The 19,086-nt window shown below is 40.2% G+C and overlaps 1 protein-coding gene across 9 annotated transcripts in view; it reads left to right on the plus strand.

Moving 5' to 3' along the window:
- The window catches only part of cerkl (CERK like autophagy regulator), a 163,924-nt gene that overhangs the window by 96,005 nt on the left and 48,833 nt on the right, over nucleotides 1-19,086 (plus strand). For 6 of the 9 annotated variants that reach the window (XM_043693485.2, XM_043693481.2, XM_043693487.2 and 3 more), the window contains 2 exons: nucleotides 18,802-18,843; nucleotides 18,919-18,982. The exons of 1 other annotated variant lie outside the window; for it this stretch is intronic. In XM_043693485.2, the coding sequence (XP_043549420.2) occupies nucleotides 18,802-18,843; nucleotides 18,919-18,982 (106 nt within the window). The remainder of the gene's footprint in view (nucleotides 1-18,801; nucleotides 18,844-18,918; nucleotides 18,983-19,086) is intronic. 2 more of the 9 variants (XM_043693483.2, XM_087988971.1) reach the window with 1 other exon arrangement.

The following is a 19,086-nucleotide window of genomic DNA, read 5'->3' on the forward strand; positions in this document are numbered from 1 at the left end:
GATAGCCAAAGACTTTTTCTTATGATGGAAACGTCTATCATCATTTTAAGGTAAATTGGAGAAAGGTTTAAGGGAGATGTCAGAGATAGGTTCTTTACAAAGAGAGTGGTGGGTGGTGTGGAGTGCACTGCCAACAGTGGTAGTACAGTCAGAGACGTTAGGGACATTTAAGTGGCTCTTGGACAGGCATGTGGAAGATAGTACAATGAAGGGTATGTAGGTTACTCTGCTCTTAGAGAAGGAGTAAAGGCCGGCAAGAGCTGAAGGGCCTGTACTGTGCTATACTGTTTTATCGTGTATTGCATACAGTTTTGGTCTCCCTTTCTACAGGACATACTTGCCATGGAAAAAGTGCAGCGAAGGTTTATGGTGTTGGCAGAACTCATGTGAGGATAGATTGGTTCAATTGGGTCTGTACTCACTAAACTTCATAAGAATGAAAAGGTCTCACTGAAATGCATAAAATTCTATCAGGGTCAGACAGACTAGATGCAGGAAACGTGTTTACCCTGGTTGTGGAGTCTAGAACCAGGGGTCATATTCTCAGGATATTGGATAGCCCATTTAGAACTGAGATGAAGAAACATTTTTTCACTCAGAAGGTGGTCAACCTGTGGAATGTATGACCACGGAGGCTGTGGAGACCAGTTCACTGACTATATTCAAGAAAGACTGAAACAGTTTTAGATATTAAAGGTATCAAGGAGTGTGGAGAGAAAGTGAAAATATTGTGTTGAGATAGAGAATCAGCAATGATCATACTGAATAGTGGAGCAGGCTCAACTGATCTGCTTCTGATTTCTATGCCCTATATTCTCTCCTGTGAAATTGCAGGACTGCATCATTTAATGATCATGATGTCATCCAGAGTAACATACCATTATTGCTGAGTAAATCCCCTCACAACAATTAAATCTACTGTGAAAGAATGTAAAAGCTACGGATAAAGAATACAAATTCCTTGTAGAACAGATTTAGTTACAATGTGAGGTGAAAGTGTCAGCCTTTTGACATCAAAGCCAAATTTGGCCAAGTGTGACATGAAGGAGCCCACGTAAAACTGGAGGTAATGGGAATCAGGGAGCAAGTTCTCGGCTGATTGGAGTTATACGTGGCACAAAAGATGATGATTGTTGTTGTTGTTGCAAGTCAATCATCTCACTTCAAGGATATCTGTGCAAGAGTTCCTGAAGGTAATGTCTTGGCCCAACCATCTTCAGCTGTATCATCAATGACCTTTCCTCCATCATAAGGTCGTAAGTGTGACTGTTTGCCAATGATTGCACAAGGTTCAGTACTATTCCTATCTCCTCAGATACTGAAGATACATATTGGTCTCTTCGTGACTTTTGAGAAGACTTATAGCTCAGGTTGTTGATAAGTATATAAGTTAAAACTTTATTGCTGGAACAGCACAGCAGGTCAGGCAGCATCCAGGGAACAGGAGATTCGACGTTTCGGGCACAGGCCCTTCTTCAGGAATGAGCAGAGAGTGTTCAGCAGGAGAAGATAAAAGGTAGGGAGGAGGGACTTGGAGGAGGGGAGTTGGAAATGTGATAGGTGGAAAGAGGTCAAGGTGAGGGTGATAGGTCGGAGTAGGATGGAGGCGGAGAGGTCAAGACCTCTCCGCCTCCATCCTACTCCGACCTATCACCCTCACCTTGACCTCTTTCCACCTATCACATTTCCAACTCCCCTCCTCCAAGTCCCTCCTCCCTACCTTTTATCTTCTCCTGCTGAACACTCTCTGCTCATTCCTGAAGAAGGGCCTGTGCCCGAAACGTCGAATCTCCTGTTCCCTGGATGCTGCCTGACCTGCTGTGCTGTTCCAGCAATAAAGTTTCAACTTTGATCTCCAGCATCTGCAGACCTCACTTTCTCCTCGAAGTATATAAGTTAGCTCGCTGAGCTGGAAGGTTTGTTTTCAGACATTTTGTCACCATGACTAGGTAACATCATAAGTAAGAGTCTCTGATGAAACACTGGTGGTGTGTCCTGCCTGTCTTGGTTTCCTAAACTAGGTGATGTTATTTCCGGTTCCTCTTTGCAAGGGAAGGTAGATGGGATCTAAGTCAATGTGTTTATTGATGGAGTTCTAGTTAGAATGCCATGCTTCTAAGAATTCTCGTGTGACTTTGTTTCGCCTATCCTGGAATGTGTGTTGTCCTTCATGCCACACTTGGCCAAATTAAGCAGGAGAGTTTAACCCATGTTGTAACAGCTTGGGGGCTCGGGTCCGTGACTTGAACTAGTTTAGACAGGTTTTAATAGATTGAGGGGTACAAAAAATCCCAGCAGATTTAAACACTTGCAGGTTAGTGTCCTAGATCTTTAAATAAAATGCAGGTGACACAATTTATTTAATTTCGGTGACTTGTGGTTGATTTAATTAAAAGTGAGAGAAATGGCTCTTAAAATTGCTAAAGAGGTTCTGGGACTTGAAGATGATTCTCAGATTTGCCAAGAAAGTTTAGAAGGAAATAAAAAGGCCATACTTTTAGAATTGGCAAATAACCCAAATCGAAGTTTAACCAAGGACAAAAGTAAAGCTGAAATTGTAAGGGAATTACTCAAACACTTAGGTGTCTCAGAGAAACAAACAAGTGCAATTGAGGTAGAAAAACTTAAATTACAATTGCAGATAATGGAGTTAGAAGATAAACAAAGAGAGAGAGAAGAAAGACAGGGAAGAGAGAGAGAGAAGGTTCTTGGCTGAGCAAAGAGAGAGAGAGAGAGAGAGAGAAGAAAGGGAGAGAGAAAGTCAGAGAAATTGAACTTGAGAAGTTGCGACTCTCCTGCTTAACTTAAAACCAACACAGAAAAGATTTATCCAATCCAGTAATCTGTAAAATATTTGAGTGGCTAAGAACTGTGTAAGGTAAAAATTAACAACTTTACTTCTTAAAGTATAATAGAATAATTAACTAACACTATTTACAATTTCTTTCTCTAACCTATCTTTTACCTTTCCTTCTATAATACTAGTCTGATAAAACTTCCAATTAAGATTTACAAAACAACACTTTTTAACTTAAAACCAAGCAGCTTTAGGTTCTCGTCTTCGGATCTTCTTGTGTCTTCTTTTCTCCTTGTTATGAATTTCTGTGTGGTTACTGATCAAAAAGGTACTTGTAAGAGAGAGATTTTTTCAAGCAGTCTGTTACATGCTAGGAGTTGGCAGTTCTCCTCTCAACTGCTCAGTTTCCCCCCTATCTTCTACCCCAGAGTGTCTGATTGTGTCATTCGTTTTTAGGATTGTCAATATACTCAATTCAAACTTGATTGGGGTTTGATATTTTTTCAGAATATAATTTAAACTGATTGGCCGAATTCAAATTTGTTTTTGTCTCCGGGCAATGACTAGTCAAGTTGTTCGACTAAGTGTTACATACATTGTTGGTGAGAACACTTGGTGCTATTAACTCTGCTGCTTTTAACTCTCTTAAAGTACACCCACATCTTCATAACACCAGACAATGACCTGTTCAACAAGAGAGACTCTAACTAATCGCACGTTGACATTCAGTGACCTTTACATCACTGAATCCAATATTTCAACATCCTGGGGGTCACCATTGATTTGAAATCTGATCTGGACTTGCAATATAAGTAATGCAGCTACATGAGCAGGTCAGAGGCAAGAAAACTTGCAGTGCGTAACTCCCCTCCCGATTCCCCAAAGCCTGTCTACTATTTACAAGACACCAGTCAGGAGTGTGATGGAATACTCGACATTTTCCTGGATGAGTGCAGCTCCAACTGCACTCAAGAAGCTTGACAATATCCAGGACAAAGTGGCACTATTGACTAGCATCGCATCCATAAACATTCACGCTCTCAGCCATTGATATTCAGTGGCAGCAGTGAACAAGATGCACTGCAAAAATTCTCCAAAACTCCACGCACAGCACCTTCTAAACCTACAACTATTATCATCTACAAGAATGAGGGCAGCTGATACATGGAAACACCACCTGCAAGTTCTCTGTTCCTCACTTGAAAATAAATCGCTTGCAGTATTGCTGGGTCAAAGTCCTAGAATTCCCCCCTCAATAATATTGTGGATCTACCTACAACAAATAGACTGCTACATTTTAAGAAGACAGCTCACCACCTCAAGGGCAACTAAGGAGGGAAAGAAATGGTAGCTCTGCCACTGACATTCACAATATACAAACGAATAAAATAAAATGTGAAGAATGTGTTAAATGTTGACCACACCTGATCACAGGTGTATTTCAGCCCAGGAATTTGATGAAGGTATAGCCATGGGTGTGAAGATATGGGACAAAGCTTGGAATGCCTACTAGATTTTATAGATATGGTAACCAATTTTAGCATATCCAGGTTGATAAGCAATAGACTGGACAGCCTACCGTGGACAAATCTATGGAAAAATGGGAAGGCACAGACCTTCAGTCATCAGCAAAATTCTTAATAATATAATGGAGATGAATTTATTAATGAGATTCTAAATATTATAGAAATGTTTACTGCTGCAGAAAGTCCATTCAGCAGTGATTTGTGCAAAAGAAGCCAGGCAATATTGATAGCTTGCACAAGATACTCGTATATCAGGCAACTGTAAGTTGCAAGTGGGCATGAACAGTGCATGCAAACACTTAGAGTCATAACATCATAGAGATGTACAACACAGAAACAGATCATTTAGTCCAACTCATCCATGCTGACCAGATGTCCTAAATAAGTCTAGTCCCATTTGCCAGCATTTGGCCCATAATCCCTCTAATCCCTTCTTATTCATATTCCTATCCAGATGCCTTTTAAATGTAATTGCACCAGCCTCCATCACTTCCTCTGGCAGTTCATTCCATATACACACCTCTCTGTGTGAAAAAAGTTCCCCTTAGGTCACTTCTAAATCTTTCAGCTCTCACCTTAAACCTATGCCCTCTAGCCTCCACCTCAGCGAAAAGACCTTGTCTATTTACTTTATCCATGCCCCTCATGATTACATAAGCCTCTATAAAGTCACCCCTCAGCCTCTGACGCTCAAGAAAAGTAAATCCAGTTTATTCAGCCTCTCTCTATAGCTCAACCCCTCTACCCCTGGCCATATCCTTGTAGATCTTTTCTGAACACTTTTTCAAGTTTCACAACATCCTACCTATAGTAAGGAGACCAGAATTACATGTCATATTCCAAAGATGGCCTAACATGACCTTGCAATTCCTATGCTCAGACAACTGAGTGGTATAGCCCATAACAATTAGTACATGGTCAGAATCTAAAATTATCTTCAACATTGAATGATGATCTTTCACTGCTAGAAGGAATAGTGAATAGCTCAGTTTTTGCACCTGGCTTTCAAAGCTCATTGTGGACTCGTAACATTTGTCTCTTTGCAAATCTTTCATAGCACACATGTCAATTCAAAGGCTGAGGAGTAGCATTATTGATATGCAGTTATATTTCTGACATTCCCCACATATTAATGGTTCTTGCATCTGACGTAGTGCACACACTGTAAAGGAGTGGCTGGGATCTGTATGGTATTTCTCAATCCTTAACTTAAAAGTGCATCCTCGATGTAACAGATGACAATTTCTCCAGAGAACAGTTTTGCTTCTCCTTTCCCCAAAACATGAGGAGTCAAACAGCTCATGCAGTGGGATTTTCCACTATTGCTGGCTTTCCCAAACTGCAAGACCCTTATAGACTGCACTCAACTAGCTTAGTAACTGTTCTATCAGCATTCTGAAGTTCACAAACAGAAAAGGCTCTCATTCCATCAATTTTAAAATTATGTGGCCATCAATACCAAATTTTGGAGGTGTGCATTAGATACCCTTGGGATTATCATGACTCGTATATACCAGAGAATTCACACTTTCTCATGCTCCAAGGTCTACTGGGCATCAAGGGATGGCTGCTGAAAGGAAAAGGTTAACTCCTACAAACATAGCTCATGACACCTTTGTAAAACCATTGATGGACACAGAATAGGGATATAATACTACCCATGCTTCTCTCAGGACCAGAGTGGAACAGATCATTCGGCCTCCTCAAAATGAGGTTTGGATGCCTATACTTGGTGGAAGCTTGAAATATAGGCAAAAAAAGGTATGCTGCATCATTGTGACATATTCAGCCATCATAACTGGGCGGCACGGTGGCCCAGTGGTTAGCACTGCTGCCTCGCAGCGCCAGAGACCCGGGTTCAATTCCCGCCTCAGGCGACTGACTGTGTGGAGTTTGCACGTTCTCCCTGTGTCTGCGTGGGTTTCCTCCGGGTGCTCCGGTTTCCTCCCACAGTCCAAAGATGTGCAGGTCAGGTGAATTGGCCATGCTAAATTGTCCGTAGTGTTAGGTAAGGGGTAAATGTAGGGGTAGGGGTGGGTTACGCTTCGGCAGGTCGGTGTGGACTTGTTGGGCCGAAGGGCCTGTTTCCACACTGTAAAGTAATCTAATCTAAAGTAATCTAAAAACTGGAACTCAAAAAGGGGATGGAACGTCCTAGAGGAGGAGAAAATAGGAGATTGAGCACAATCCTCTGAAGCTAATACCCAAAATATTTAACTGGGAGATTTCCAGGGGAGCACAATTGAGGTAAGCACTATTTAGTGCAAGAGACCAGGCAGAACTTAACAGAACAACAGTTCCAGGAGGAATGATCTGTGCTTAGGCTTCCCTTCATTGTGTAACTTTCTATTGTTAGATGCCAATTAGCCCCTAGTCAGTCAGTACACAGTACATGTAGATCTGGTTATTTCTGCACTTGTTTGAACTTTTCCACTGTTGAATTACATGTTTTCTTCTCCATATGAATGTGTAGTATTGCCATGTGATCCTATCTTCAAGTATCTGCATATTACAGGTCCTCCGCCATTAGGGAGAAAACAACAGAGACAGAGCAGTAACACTGTGTGGTTCTGAGATAAGACAGCTGTAAAGGCTCCATACAGCAAATGATATTAAAGTGTTTTGCAGTGAAGTCTCTCATGATAGTCAGCAGCTTTGAAGCAAACCTAAGGCCACCTCCTTTTTACCCATTATACTCATGTTCACTGTTTTAGGTAGACTGCCAAATTGCTCTGAAATATTTGAGCATCCTGTTGGTCAGTGTTTGACATGAGAGAGGAAATAATTTCTTACAATAGGCCACTAAACGACAAGTGAGAGTGGAGATATGAACTCCATATTGACCTATAAGCCTTGAACATAATGCACTCTCTTTAAAATGAGAAAAACATAATGAAATGTTGTTGTATAGTTGTGTGGAATCATCACCAATTCCATCCTTTCACTGAAAAGGTGAACATAAGTGTGGATGATCTGTGCATGGTAGCCACTTATATCCATATTAGCATCAATAAAGGAAGTTTGGTATGTTTGATTACCCTATGCACTTTGTATGGAATGGTATAGTATGGTCTGCCTGTACTGCAAGCAAAGCAAAACTTTTCACTCTACCTAGGTACACGTGACAATAATAAATCAAATCAGATTAAATTTAAGTGCAACACCTGGCTGCAGCCAAAAGTATGATGGTTCAAGGATCTATGATGGCTGATGCCACCCACATTGTTACTTGCTTGGAGATTAGCAATGCTTGGCCATTATAGCTTCTTTCATCCTTGGGATGTCTAATGATGCCAATCATTCCTGAATTTGGTGCATCCTCACCAGGTCCAACAGCCACCAAGAGATTAGAGCAAATATTCTAAGACTGTAAATGAATATAAATGTACAAAAGTTCAGAATTCTTTTACAATTCATTTCACCCATGCCATTTATGGGCCCTGGGGAATTTTAATCTTCCTTCCTTGCGCGTAATGCCTAAACGTAATCCAAATTCTTCAGCTGTGGCAGAGGGAATCTGCTCTTTAGTTGGCCGTTGACCTGGAAGACTTGACGGGTCATTCCCAAAGGCATTTAGGCTACAATTGGCTGGGAGAGTATAAAATGAAATACTTAACCACCATAAAGCATCCCTCCCAGTAAAAGCTAACCTTCAACATCTGAGACCATATCATTGCCTACCTACAGTTAGAGTGAGAGAATGAAGTTCAAGGCATTGTATTCTAGTATCAGGTATGAAAGGTGAAGCAGAAATTCCAAAGCCAGATGAGACTTTTAAGTTTGCATCCCACATAGCTTTGCGTAACTAATGTGACAGAGAGACAATAATTGCAAAGTTTATAAAAGGTCAAGATTGCTTGAGGCCATAATTTTTAATGCTCATTCTTGCAAAAAAGGAATGAGCTGACCAATGAATTATAATTTGCTTCCAGATGATTAGTGTTACACAATCAGTGGATAAGTAATTAATATAATTGCCCTTAGCAGGGTGTCTCATCCACCCCTAAGAGAAAATGTACATTACTTTACCCATGCTGCACATTGGCAGACATTTTGTCTCTTTATTGCACAGTTGAGCTTGCTGAGATGGTGGCAAGATTTCAACTTCATGTCCTTATGAAAGAAATGCAGGCCTTACCTCAGATGAACGGTGATCCTCCCATCTTCCATGCCCTCTTTTGAGTTACTGTTCCTGCATCCTCAATGGCCTTTCAGCCTCTTTATATTACGATTAATGCTCTTATTTACTCCCAGGGCAATGCCTCTGAGTTGCCAAGCCTTTGTTTACTAGTCCAGTGAATGCCAAGCCCAGATCTGAGCTTCCCATTTTCCTATGGATACTCTAACTGTATCTCTCACAAACGTCTCTTCCCCTGACAAGTCCTGTCACCATAAACTCGCTGAGGATTAACACCTAATCCCCCAGCAATGACTGCAGCCCAACCTTCCAGACACACTCAGGAAGACTGCTGCTGACATAACTCAATGAAGGTCAGTATCCTGTCATTAAGTCACCCTTCAGTTATACATGCATAGTACATGACTCCGATCCAGCTAGCTCAGAGCTGGCTGAGAGTGTGAACAGAACCCCTGATACTCCAGTTTATATCTGTCAACCAGGACTCGCTGATTGTAACAGAGAACTCAGTCTTTGAGCTCCACCTGGCTGGCCTCATTCTCATCACTACAGCTGCAACTGAGGAAAGCACAGTCTTTAGGCATGTGTCTCCACAGCATCCCTACTGACATATTTGTGATACCTGAACTGATTGCAAGAACACTGATCCGTGGACTGTTCAACATACTATGTACCCAACTGACTGTAACCAAGCTCCTGGACTGAGATTGGATGTGATGAACCCCTAAACCGACTACCACGACCTCTTGACTCACCATAGTGAGTCTTCACTCCACTGTTGTCCTTTGAAGTTCAGAAGTGGCCATTTGCTTGAAATGCATGCAGAATGTTGTTCGCACAAGCTGCTGCCACGTTGCACCTGTAACACTGACAGTCTGATACCGTACAGCAAAAGGTCCACCCCCTTGACTGTTCAATGGTCTCGACAGTAACAAGCTAACTGTCTCTCCCTCTGCACTAAACACCAATGCAAGCCAGAGAGGCTGACAGCATTGCAAATTAAAGCTGAAGAGCCCATATGCTAAAAAGAAATGCAAGCTCGACAGTTTGGCAACATGCAAGTAAGCATGAAGAAAATAATCTTAGAAGCATTAGATGTGTCCCGACAGTCAAAGTGACCCAGAAGTACGCAAAGCATAAATTTTCCTTCATGTCAAAATGAAGTGTTTAAGAACTGAAGTATCGTTTGAGCTAATCTGAAAATAGACATGGTGATGTCGTAAGGTTGATACTGAAAAGAAACTCATGCATAATAGCAATCACAATTTTTTAAAAATTCTTAAGAGGTCAAATTACATCAAAGACAGACAATTCATTAATAACCACTTAAAACTGTCAATAAAAGTAGAAATACATGCCACTGCTGAGAGAAGCAATTCTAAAGACATTAAAATTTAGCTATATATTCATAATGGGTTCAGCTATACTAACAGATCCTGATTAATGTAAACAAATGTTACAACTGAATCTGAAAAACAGCCTTATTTTCAAGGTATATTAGATATCCTATCAAAGAAATCCAGGAGTACTTGAGGGTTTTTTGTTTCCCTAAGTGAAGGTTGCTGAGGGATTCTGAAGGCTTTTATTTTGTTTTATTTTTATTGAAACTCTGAGCATTTAAATCACTTTGTTTGTGGCACGATAGATCCCAAGTAATGTTTTTGTTCCAGTTTTCAATGCAGTGGAGATGGACATTAAAATATCCTAATGCATCTCAACGCATATGCAATGCTAGTCAATGATATAGCCACTATGTCTTGGTAGAAAAGAGCTCCATAAATCAATTGCTGCAATACAAACAGGTCCAATTCAGACTACACACATCTAACTACTGAATCTAAAAGGACAGTTTTTCTTTGCATTTCAAACCCTCAGTGAAATAATTCTAGAACCAGATAGTTGTTTCTTTAGGTTTGTCATTTAGGATTGGGATTGTTCCATGATCCAAGTCTGAGGCCATGAAGACCATCTACCTATTAAAGAAGTCGAATCCCACTAAAAGTACAAAGTGAACTTGAACCACCCACCATTGCTATGGAGACGGAAATAGCAGAGTACACAGACAGTTGGATCTGCATCCTGCGTCAGTGAAAATAATCAGAGAAGGGAACTTTATTTTAACTAATATTCTTTCAGGAATGTGCACCTTGTTGGCTGGCTAACATTTGTTGGCCAACCCCAATTGCACTTCAGAAGGTAGTAGTCAGCTGCCTTCCTGAACTGCTGTAGTATGTTTTGCGTGAGTACACTCTCAATGACAGAGCAGGAACAGTGATATATTTACAAGAAGGTAAATTGAAGGTGATGGTATTCCCAAGTATCTGTTGTCCTTATCCTTCTTGATAAAAGCTGCTGTGGATTTGGAAGGTACTTTGAAGGAGCCTTCGTGCATCTAGAACATAAAACAATGAACAGTACAGGCCCTTCGGCCCTCGATTATGTGCCAGTTTTTTATCCTACTCTAAGATCAGACTAACCCGCATTCCCTTCATTGTACTAACTTCTAAATGCCTATTCAAGAGTCGCTTAAAAGTCCCTAATGTATCTGACTCTACGACCACTGCTGGCAGTGCATTCCACACACCCACCACTCTCTGTGTAAAGAACCTACCTCTGACATCTCCCCTAAATCTTCCTCCAATTATTTTACAATTACGCCCCCTCATGATAGATATTTCTACCATGGGAAAGAATCTCTGGCTATCCACTCTATGTCTCTCATCATCTTGTACACTTCTATCAAGTCACCTCTCATCTTTCTTCACTCCTTTGAGAAAAGCCCTAGCTCCCTAAACCTGTCTTCATAAGACATGCACTCCAGTCCAGGCCGCATCCTGGTAAATCTTGTCTGCACCCTCTCTAAAGCTTCCACGTTCTTCCTATAATGAGGCAACCAGAACTGAACAAATATTCCAAGTGTAGTCTAACCAGGACTCCATAGAGCTGCAGCATAACCTCGTGTGGATCTTAGACTCAATCTCTCTGCTAATGAAAGCCAACACACCATACACATTCTTTACAACCCTATCAACTTGGGTGGCAACTTTGAGGGCACATGGACCCCAAGATCCCTTTGTTCCTCCACACAGCCAAGAGTCCTGTCTTTAACCCTGTATTCTGCATTCAAATTTGACCTTCCGATGAGAATTACTTCACACTTTTCCAGGTTGAATTCCATCTGCCATTTATCTGCCCAGTTCTGCATCCTACAACAGCCCTCCACACTATCCACAACTCCATCAACCTTCATGTCATCAGCAAATGTACTAACCCACCCTTCCACCTCCTCATTCAAGTTATTTATAAAAATCACAAAGAGCAGAGGTCCCAAAACTGATCCATGTAGAACACCACTGGTCACGGAGCTCCAGGCTGAATATTTTCCATCTACCACAACTCTCCTGTCTTCTGTGCACTCTAAAGCTGCAATAACACATCCCTACTTCTGAACTCAAATCCTCTTGTATTGACGGCCAGTATACCATTTGCCTTTCTATTTGCTTGTTGTACCTGCCTGTTTACTTCCATGTAGGAATAAATTTACTGCAGATGCTGGAATCTGCACTGAAAACATCAAATGCCAGAGATCACAGCGGGTCAGACAGCATCCATGGAGATAGAGCAAACTAACATTTCGAGTCTAGATGCCTCTTCCTTGGAACGTTAGCTTGCTCTCTTTCCATGGATACTGTCTGACCTGTGATCTCCAGCATTTGTTGTTTACTTTCATTGACTAGTGTCCAAGTACATTTAGATCCCTTTGTACATCAAATTTCCCAATATATCCCTATATAAATGATATTCCCTCTTTCTCTTAAATACACCAAAGTGTATAATTTCACATTTATCCATGTTATTTTGTATCTGCCACATGTTTGTATATGCACTTCTGCACTATGCACATGTCTAAATCACCACGAAGTCTCCTTGCATTTTCCTCCCAACTCACAAACCAACTTAGTTTTATGTTGTCAGCACACTTAAAAATATTACATTTGATTCCTTCATTCAAGTCATTTACGTCTATCATGCACAGGAGAGAATCTCTGCCTTTAAAGATGTTAATGGATTAGAGTCATAGCAGCTTACAGAAGGAAACAGGCCTATCGGCCCAACTTGCCTAGGCCACTCAGTTTTCACAATAAAACTAGTCCCATTTACCTACGTTTGGTCCACTGCCTCTGTCAGTCCGTCTACCTCTTAGACACTCACCATCCTCTGTGTAAAAACAAAGTTGCCTCTTTGGACCCTTCTACATTTTGTGCTCTCACTTTAAACCAATGCTGTCTAGTTTAGACTCCCTGACCATGGGGAAGAGTGGTTGGTGATCTACCTAATCTGTGCCTCTCATGACTTTATAGACCTCTGTGACGTCATGCCTCAGTCTCCTACCCTCCAGGGCAAAACATACCAGTCTGTCTAGCTCTTCTTATAACTCAAACTTTCCAGTTCAGGTAGCATCCAAATAAATCTTTTCTGCACTCATTTTGTAGTTTAATAATATGCTTGCCATAGTAGGGTGACCAGAATTGCACACAGTATTCCAAATGTGGCCTTACCAACGTCTGGTACAGCTGCAACAAGATGTTCCAACTCCTGTACTTAATTGTTGGTCTACTTGTGACTCCGCTTTCAAGGAGCTGTGAATCTGTACCCCTGGATCTCTGTATTCTATAACACTCCCCAGGGCCCTACCATTGACAGTGTAAGTCCTGCCCTGGTTTGACCTGCCAAAATGAAACACCTTGCATTTATGTAATTTAATTCAATCTGTCATTCCACTGGCCCAGTTGATCAAGATCTCGCTGCATTCTCAAAACTTTTTTCATTGTCCACTATGCTACCATAGAGTCACAGAGATGTACAGCATGGAAACAGACCCTTTGGTCCAACCCATCCATGCTGACCAGATAGCCCAACCCGATCTAGTCCTACCTGCCAGCACCCGGCCCATATCCCTCCAAACCCTTCCTATTCATATACACATCCAAAATTGCAATTGTACCAGCCTCCACCACTTCTTCCGGTAGCTCATTCCATACACGTACCAACCTCTGTGTGAAAATGTTGCCCCATAGGTCTCTTTTATATCTTTGCCCTCTCACCCTAAACCTATGCCCTCTAGTTCTGGACTCTCTGACATCAGGGAAAAGGCTTTGTCGATTTATCCTATCCATGCCCCTCATAATTTTGTAAACCTCTAAAAGGTCACCCCTCAGCCTCCGATGCTCCAGGGAAAACAGCCCCAGCCTGTTCAGCTTCCCCCTGTAGCTCAAATCCTCCAACCCTGGCAGCATCCTTGTAAATCTTTTCTGAACCCTTTCAAGTTTCACAACATCTTTCCGATAGGAAGGAGCCCAGAATTGTATGCAATATTCCAACAGTGGCCTAACCAATGTCCTGTACAGCCGCAACATGACCTCCCAACTCCTGTACTCAATACTCTGACCAATAAAAGAAAGCATATCAAATGCCTCCTTCACTATCTTATCTACCTGCAGCTCCACTTTCAAGGAGCTATGAACCTGCACTCCAAGGTCTCTTATCGTTAAGTATATAAGTCTTGCTAAGATTTGCTTTCCTAAAATGTAGCACCTCCGATTTATCTGAATTAAACTCCATCTGCCACTTCTCAGCCCATTGGCCCATCTGGTCAAGATCCTGTTGTAATCTGAGGTAACTTCTTCACTGTCCACTACACCTCTAATTTTGGTGTCATCTGCAAACTTACTAACTGTACCTCTAATGCTCGCATCCAAATCATTTATATAAATGACAAAAAGAGGACCCAGTACTGATCCTTGTGGCACTCCACTGGTCACATGCCTCCAGTCTGAAAAACAACCCTCCACCACCACCCTCTGTCTTCTACCTTTTGAGCCAGTTATGTATCCAAATGACTAGTTCTCCCTGTATTCCGTGAGATCCAGTCTCCCATGGGTAACCTTGTCAAATGCCTTCCTGAAGTCCATATAGATCACATCTACCACTCTGCCCTCATCAATCCTGTTGTCATCCACAAATTTACTAACTATACCTCCAAAAATTCTCATCCAAATTTCTATGAATAATCGGTGGACCCAGCATCAATCCCTGTGGCACACCGCTGATCATAGACTTCCTCTGCCACCACCCTCTGTCTCCTATCTTCAAGCCAATTTTGTATCCAATTGGCTAGCTGTCCCTGCATCCTGTGAGATTTAACCTTACTTGACAATCAATTGTAACTCCAAAATTGAAAGCAGATTATATATTCTATGACACAATTTTTGTCTGCTTTTCCAAAGTTTTCCAAATAGCAGTTCAGCCAACAAAAGTCACATGCTGTAGTTTCAGATAAAGGCGAGTAAAGTAGAATTGAATAAATCAACAAAGATACGCATGGGCCAACTTAAATTTTGCTACTAATACAATCTTTTGTTGGTCTTCAACCTTCAGAACAATGTGATTTATGAGTTGCTTCTAATATTTGGACAATTCCTGATATGTGATATTAGAATACATTAAAAATACCGATCAATTATTCTCCATGGCAATGTGGGACTCATCTATTGCCAGCCATCACTTTAATTCTGCATTTTCCCTTGATTCAGACATCTATTAAAGTTGCAAGCCGTTCTTCCCCACCCTGCCCACGAAAAAATACCTTTCAGGAATTCTATCCTTATGCAGGCACCTGTGTCTAGCCCTTCTTAAATTTTGGCTAGATGAAAGCGAGTACTGCAGATACTGGAGATTAGAGTCAAGAGTGTGGTGATGGAAAAGCACAGCAGGTCAAGCAGCGTCTGAGAAACAGGCGAATCAATGTTTTGGGCAAAAGCGCTTAATCAGGAATGAGGCTGGGAGCCTCGGGGGTCGAGAGTCTTCCATTCTCTATATTGCTGAGAACTCTGAACATCGGTGTGGACTTGTTGGGCTGAAGGGTTTGTTTCCACACTGCAAGTAATCTAATCTAATCTAATCCTCCTGTGAAGTGACAGAAAATAACGATCTCTCTAAAAATGTTTTCAGAGCAGCAGCCACTTGTTCAAAAACAGTTATTACCACAAAATTGAACATCTGTCAAAAGCATATGTCTCTCCACGTGTGAGATTTGTGCACAATCTAATAGCTTAAATGCTAGCACAGATTCCAGAATTTCCAAATTGAATTTCTTTTGTATTTTATATAATCTCTCCAATTTCATGATTCATTCCTTCATGGACAGATTGTCTCTCCTCTTAAATTTATCAAATATTGACTCTGCCTCAGAGACTTCCAACAAGTCATTCTTTTTGTAAACTTTGTCCATAAATTGTATTGTAGTCTCCAGTCCCCTCTTCAGTTTTCATGTCTGTTATATCTAGTCCCAAAAATACTTTGTTGTTAATTTTACTTGTACCTGGTAAAGAAAAAAACCCTATTCTACTTTGCTGCTGCATGTTTGAAGTGACTAGGGTATACATCTCCACTTCTTCAACTGCTTAAATAACTCTAATTCACAAACGCCTGTGGATGAACATTATTCATGATCCTACATGTGACTCAGGTACTGTTTCTTGAAAAGCCACCAGGGACCTTGTTTCTATAAAAAACAGGAATTACTTTCTGCTTTCTTTATCTTCCCATCTAAAGAGATCAAGGTAAGTGCTTGTTACTATATTTAATGGACTGAAATCTATGTTGAATTGGGCAGCAAAAGACTTTCAGAGAATCACATTGGTTTTTATTATGAATGTACTGTTTAGCACAAAGGAATCTTCTTCTGAGCCTCTCCCTCACTTGAGGCATGGTGATCCTGAGGTTAAACCATCACCAGTCATCTCTCTGTGATGAAAAAGCAAGCCTATGGTCTGGTAAGACTATGGCAACTTTACCCTTTATAGTTTAGGATAAACATGGTTTTCATTTTTCCCTTAAGGAACTTTTGTGTATCCAGAACAAACCCAAATAGCACTTAAAACAAAGTCTGATGAATATCATCTGCTGTCAATCAACAATAGAGCTGTTCTGCTTTACCCATAAAGGAACCCACGTTCCTAGTACTGGTATAAAGTGCCATAACATGCATTTTATATTGTGCATGAGGCGCATGTTTCTCCCTGCAGCCAAAGCAACCAGGCACAATCATGCAAGGAATTCATGTCTTGTAACACAAAAGTAAAATCCTGAAGTGGTGCGAGTGGTCCTAAAAGCAGTCATGATGATATGGTGAGACTGGTAGTTTGATGATGCTATCTTGAGTGAACAAAAGGTGGAAAAGGTTCAATGAGTATGCATGGAAATGGTGAGGGTGGAGTGGATGAAGGTGCAAAGAAGTAATCTCTTTGCTGCTGTTACCTGGTAACAGTTCTAATGTTCATGTCAGGAATTCGTCCGTTCTAATTTCTTTGAGTAGGGGTGGAGAATTGGGAGCTGCATAGAGGTGACATTAGCTAATAAGATACAAATGAAGGAAATAAAGCTATAATCATTAATGAGATTCAAAGCTGACCATTTAAACTGTAAGTGGTAACTCAGAAATCTTTTTCTCAATGTTTGGAATCTGATTCTTTTCAATTCTGCCATATTTGCCTGACTTCCTCACTATTGCCCACACCATTCAAGGCAGTGAAAAATTCCTGTTTCTTCATGGATACATCTAGAACTAAGGGGTGACATCTAAAAATAAGGGGTCACCCATTTTAAAATAATTTGTTTTCTCTCAAAAGGTTGAGCGGCTTTGGAATACTTTCCCTCAAAAGGCAGTGGAAACCAAATGCCACAGTTGCATAAGGGTCATAACTTTAGTGATTGAGCCTGATTCAAATATTTTAATGAGGTTCATTTCTGTTTTGATGAGCTAGAGAATCAAGTTGAACACACCTGAATGACAATGTACTATTTTTAAACCATTTCTTCTGATATATCAGGTCACAAAAAAAATGAAAAGTGCTTCTATAATCTAAAAAATATTAGTGACACAAAAAATAGTTATCTCGCCTTTCTGATATGGTCCACGTTTTGAAGTAATCTATTCATCCTTTGAGTACTGTTATGATATTTGTGTGTTTTAACATCATAACAGAAGGTCAATGAATTGGACTTTCAATAATCCTGGTAACCACTATTCTAAAAATATAATTAAATGAATGCATTACACAACATATTTCTTAATTTAAATTGTATATTTTGCATATTCTTTGGTTTTGATTTTGTATCAGATAGCATCTTCAAAAGATTATTAAATTGCTTTTTTGAGATGTGAATAATTACACTGTTCATGTAAAATAACATTTATGTCAGTATATTCTACTGAGTTTAAGAACTGGGCCACATGTGCAGTCAAAATCATTGCTCCAATAATCCAATTTGTTTAACTGTTCGCAACTCCCCCTACAGTTACATTGAATGACTGGAGTATTTGCCATTATTTTGTGATGCAGATGGACATTCTGGCAATTAATTGCAAACTGGAGTTTGTCAAACTAAGACAGTTAATCAGTTTTGTCTTGTTAATTCTGAAAGAAAAATATTATTACTAATCCAATATATCTGAATTTCAAGGAGATGTGATCCACTCATGTATTGATAGTCTGTTGTATTTATATCAAGTACATTGATGTACGTGCACTTAATATGAAAGAGATCAGGCTTTATACACAGTATCTTTAATTCTTCAGTGATTCTTTGAAATCATCTGAAAGAAAACCTTTGTGTTTTCTAAATAATATATTGCTGAAGTTATAATCAGAATTACACTGGTACCGGAAAATATACAAGCATGAAAGATTAATGTAATCTTGCAAATAATGATGCACATTCTTACACAAAAAAATCCATCTGCAAGTGTCATGTCAGTCGGCAGAAATCTTTGATGGGTAGATCCAGCTGGGTCGTCTCTTCTGGCAAAGCTGCCCTAGAAAATGCTAAATGCAGTTATGATGCTTAGTGCCATCTGCAGCATGCCAGCTCATCCCATTTTCATTGGCATTTAGAATGCCACATAGGGCATAAACACAGTAGAGATGGCAATGTGGAATGACAGATTTTGATCCTCTGGAGAATTCAGGCTCTGGTGTGTAGCTTTGCCACCTTCTCCCTACTATCATTTGATGTTGTCACTGGTGTTTTCCTGCACTTCATGTTTTTACGTTGAGTAATATTTCTGTTCCTTATTACTGTAACTCAAACTTTTAAGTAAAATTGCACAAAATTAAACTGTAGCTACATGATATTTTAAAAATAGATAATTAGAAGATTCTAGAAGAGTATTGTATTTTGTAAAATTCATTATTAACTGCCTTGGCATCTAATTATGTGTTTGCATTGCTTTTTCTTAATTATAAAATACACATTCTAGTATAATTTGCCTTTTATAGCCTTACCATATGTTCATACAGATGGCAACCACAAGTTCAAAGGTACCAATTTTTTTTTAAAATTGTCAAATCTGCAGATTACTTAATTTTCTATTCCTGACTGTCTCTCTTTTGTAGTTACAGAGCATGAAGGACATGCTTTTTCAGTTCTCATGGAATGTGATATTCAAGAGTTTGATGGGTATGTAAACCCTAAACCAAAGCTGTCAAAATATTTGTTGAATTCTGTCAATCTGTGATGAAACTAACTTCTCCAAATGGATTTCCAATACTCTATCAATGATG

This window comes from Chiloscyllium plagiosum, unplaced genomic scaffold (assembly GCF_037043375.1).
Source record: "Chiloscyllium plagiosum isolate Xiang-an unplaced genomic scaffold, Cpla_swu_hap1 HiC_scaffold_7, whole genome shotgun sequence".
Classification (NCBI taxonomy): domain Eukaryota; kingdom Metazoa; phylum Chordata; class Chondrichthyes; order Orectolobiformes; family Hemiscylliidae; genus Chiloscyllium; species Chiloscyllium plagiosum.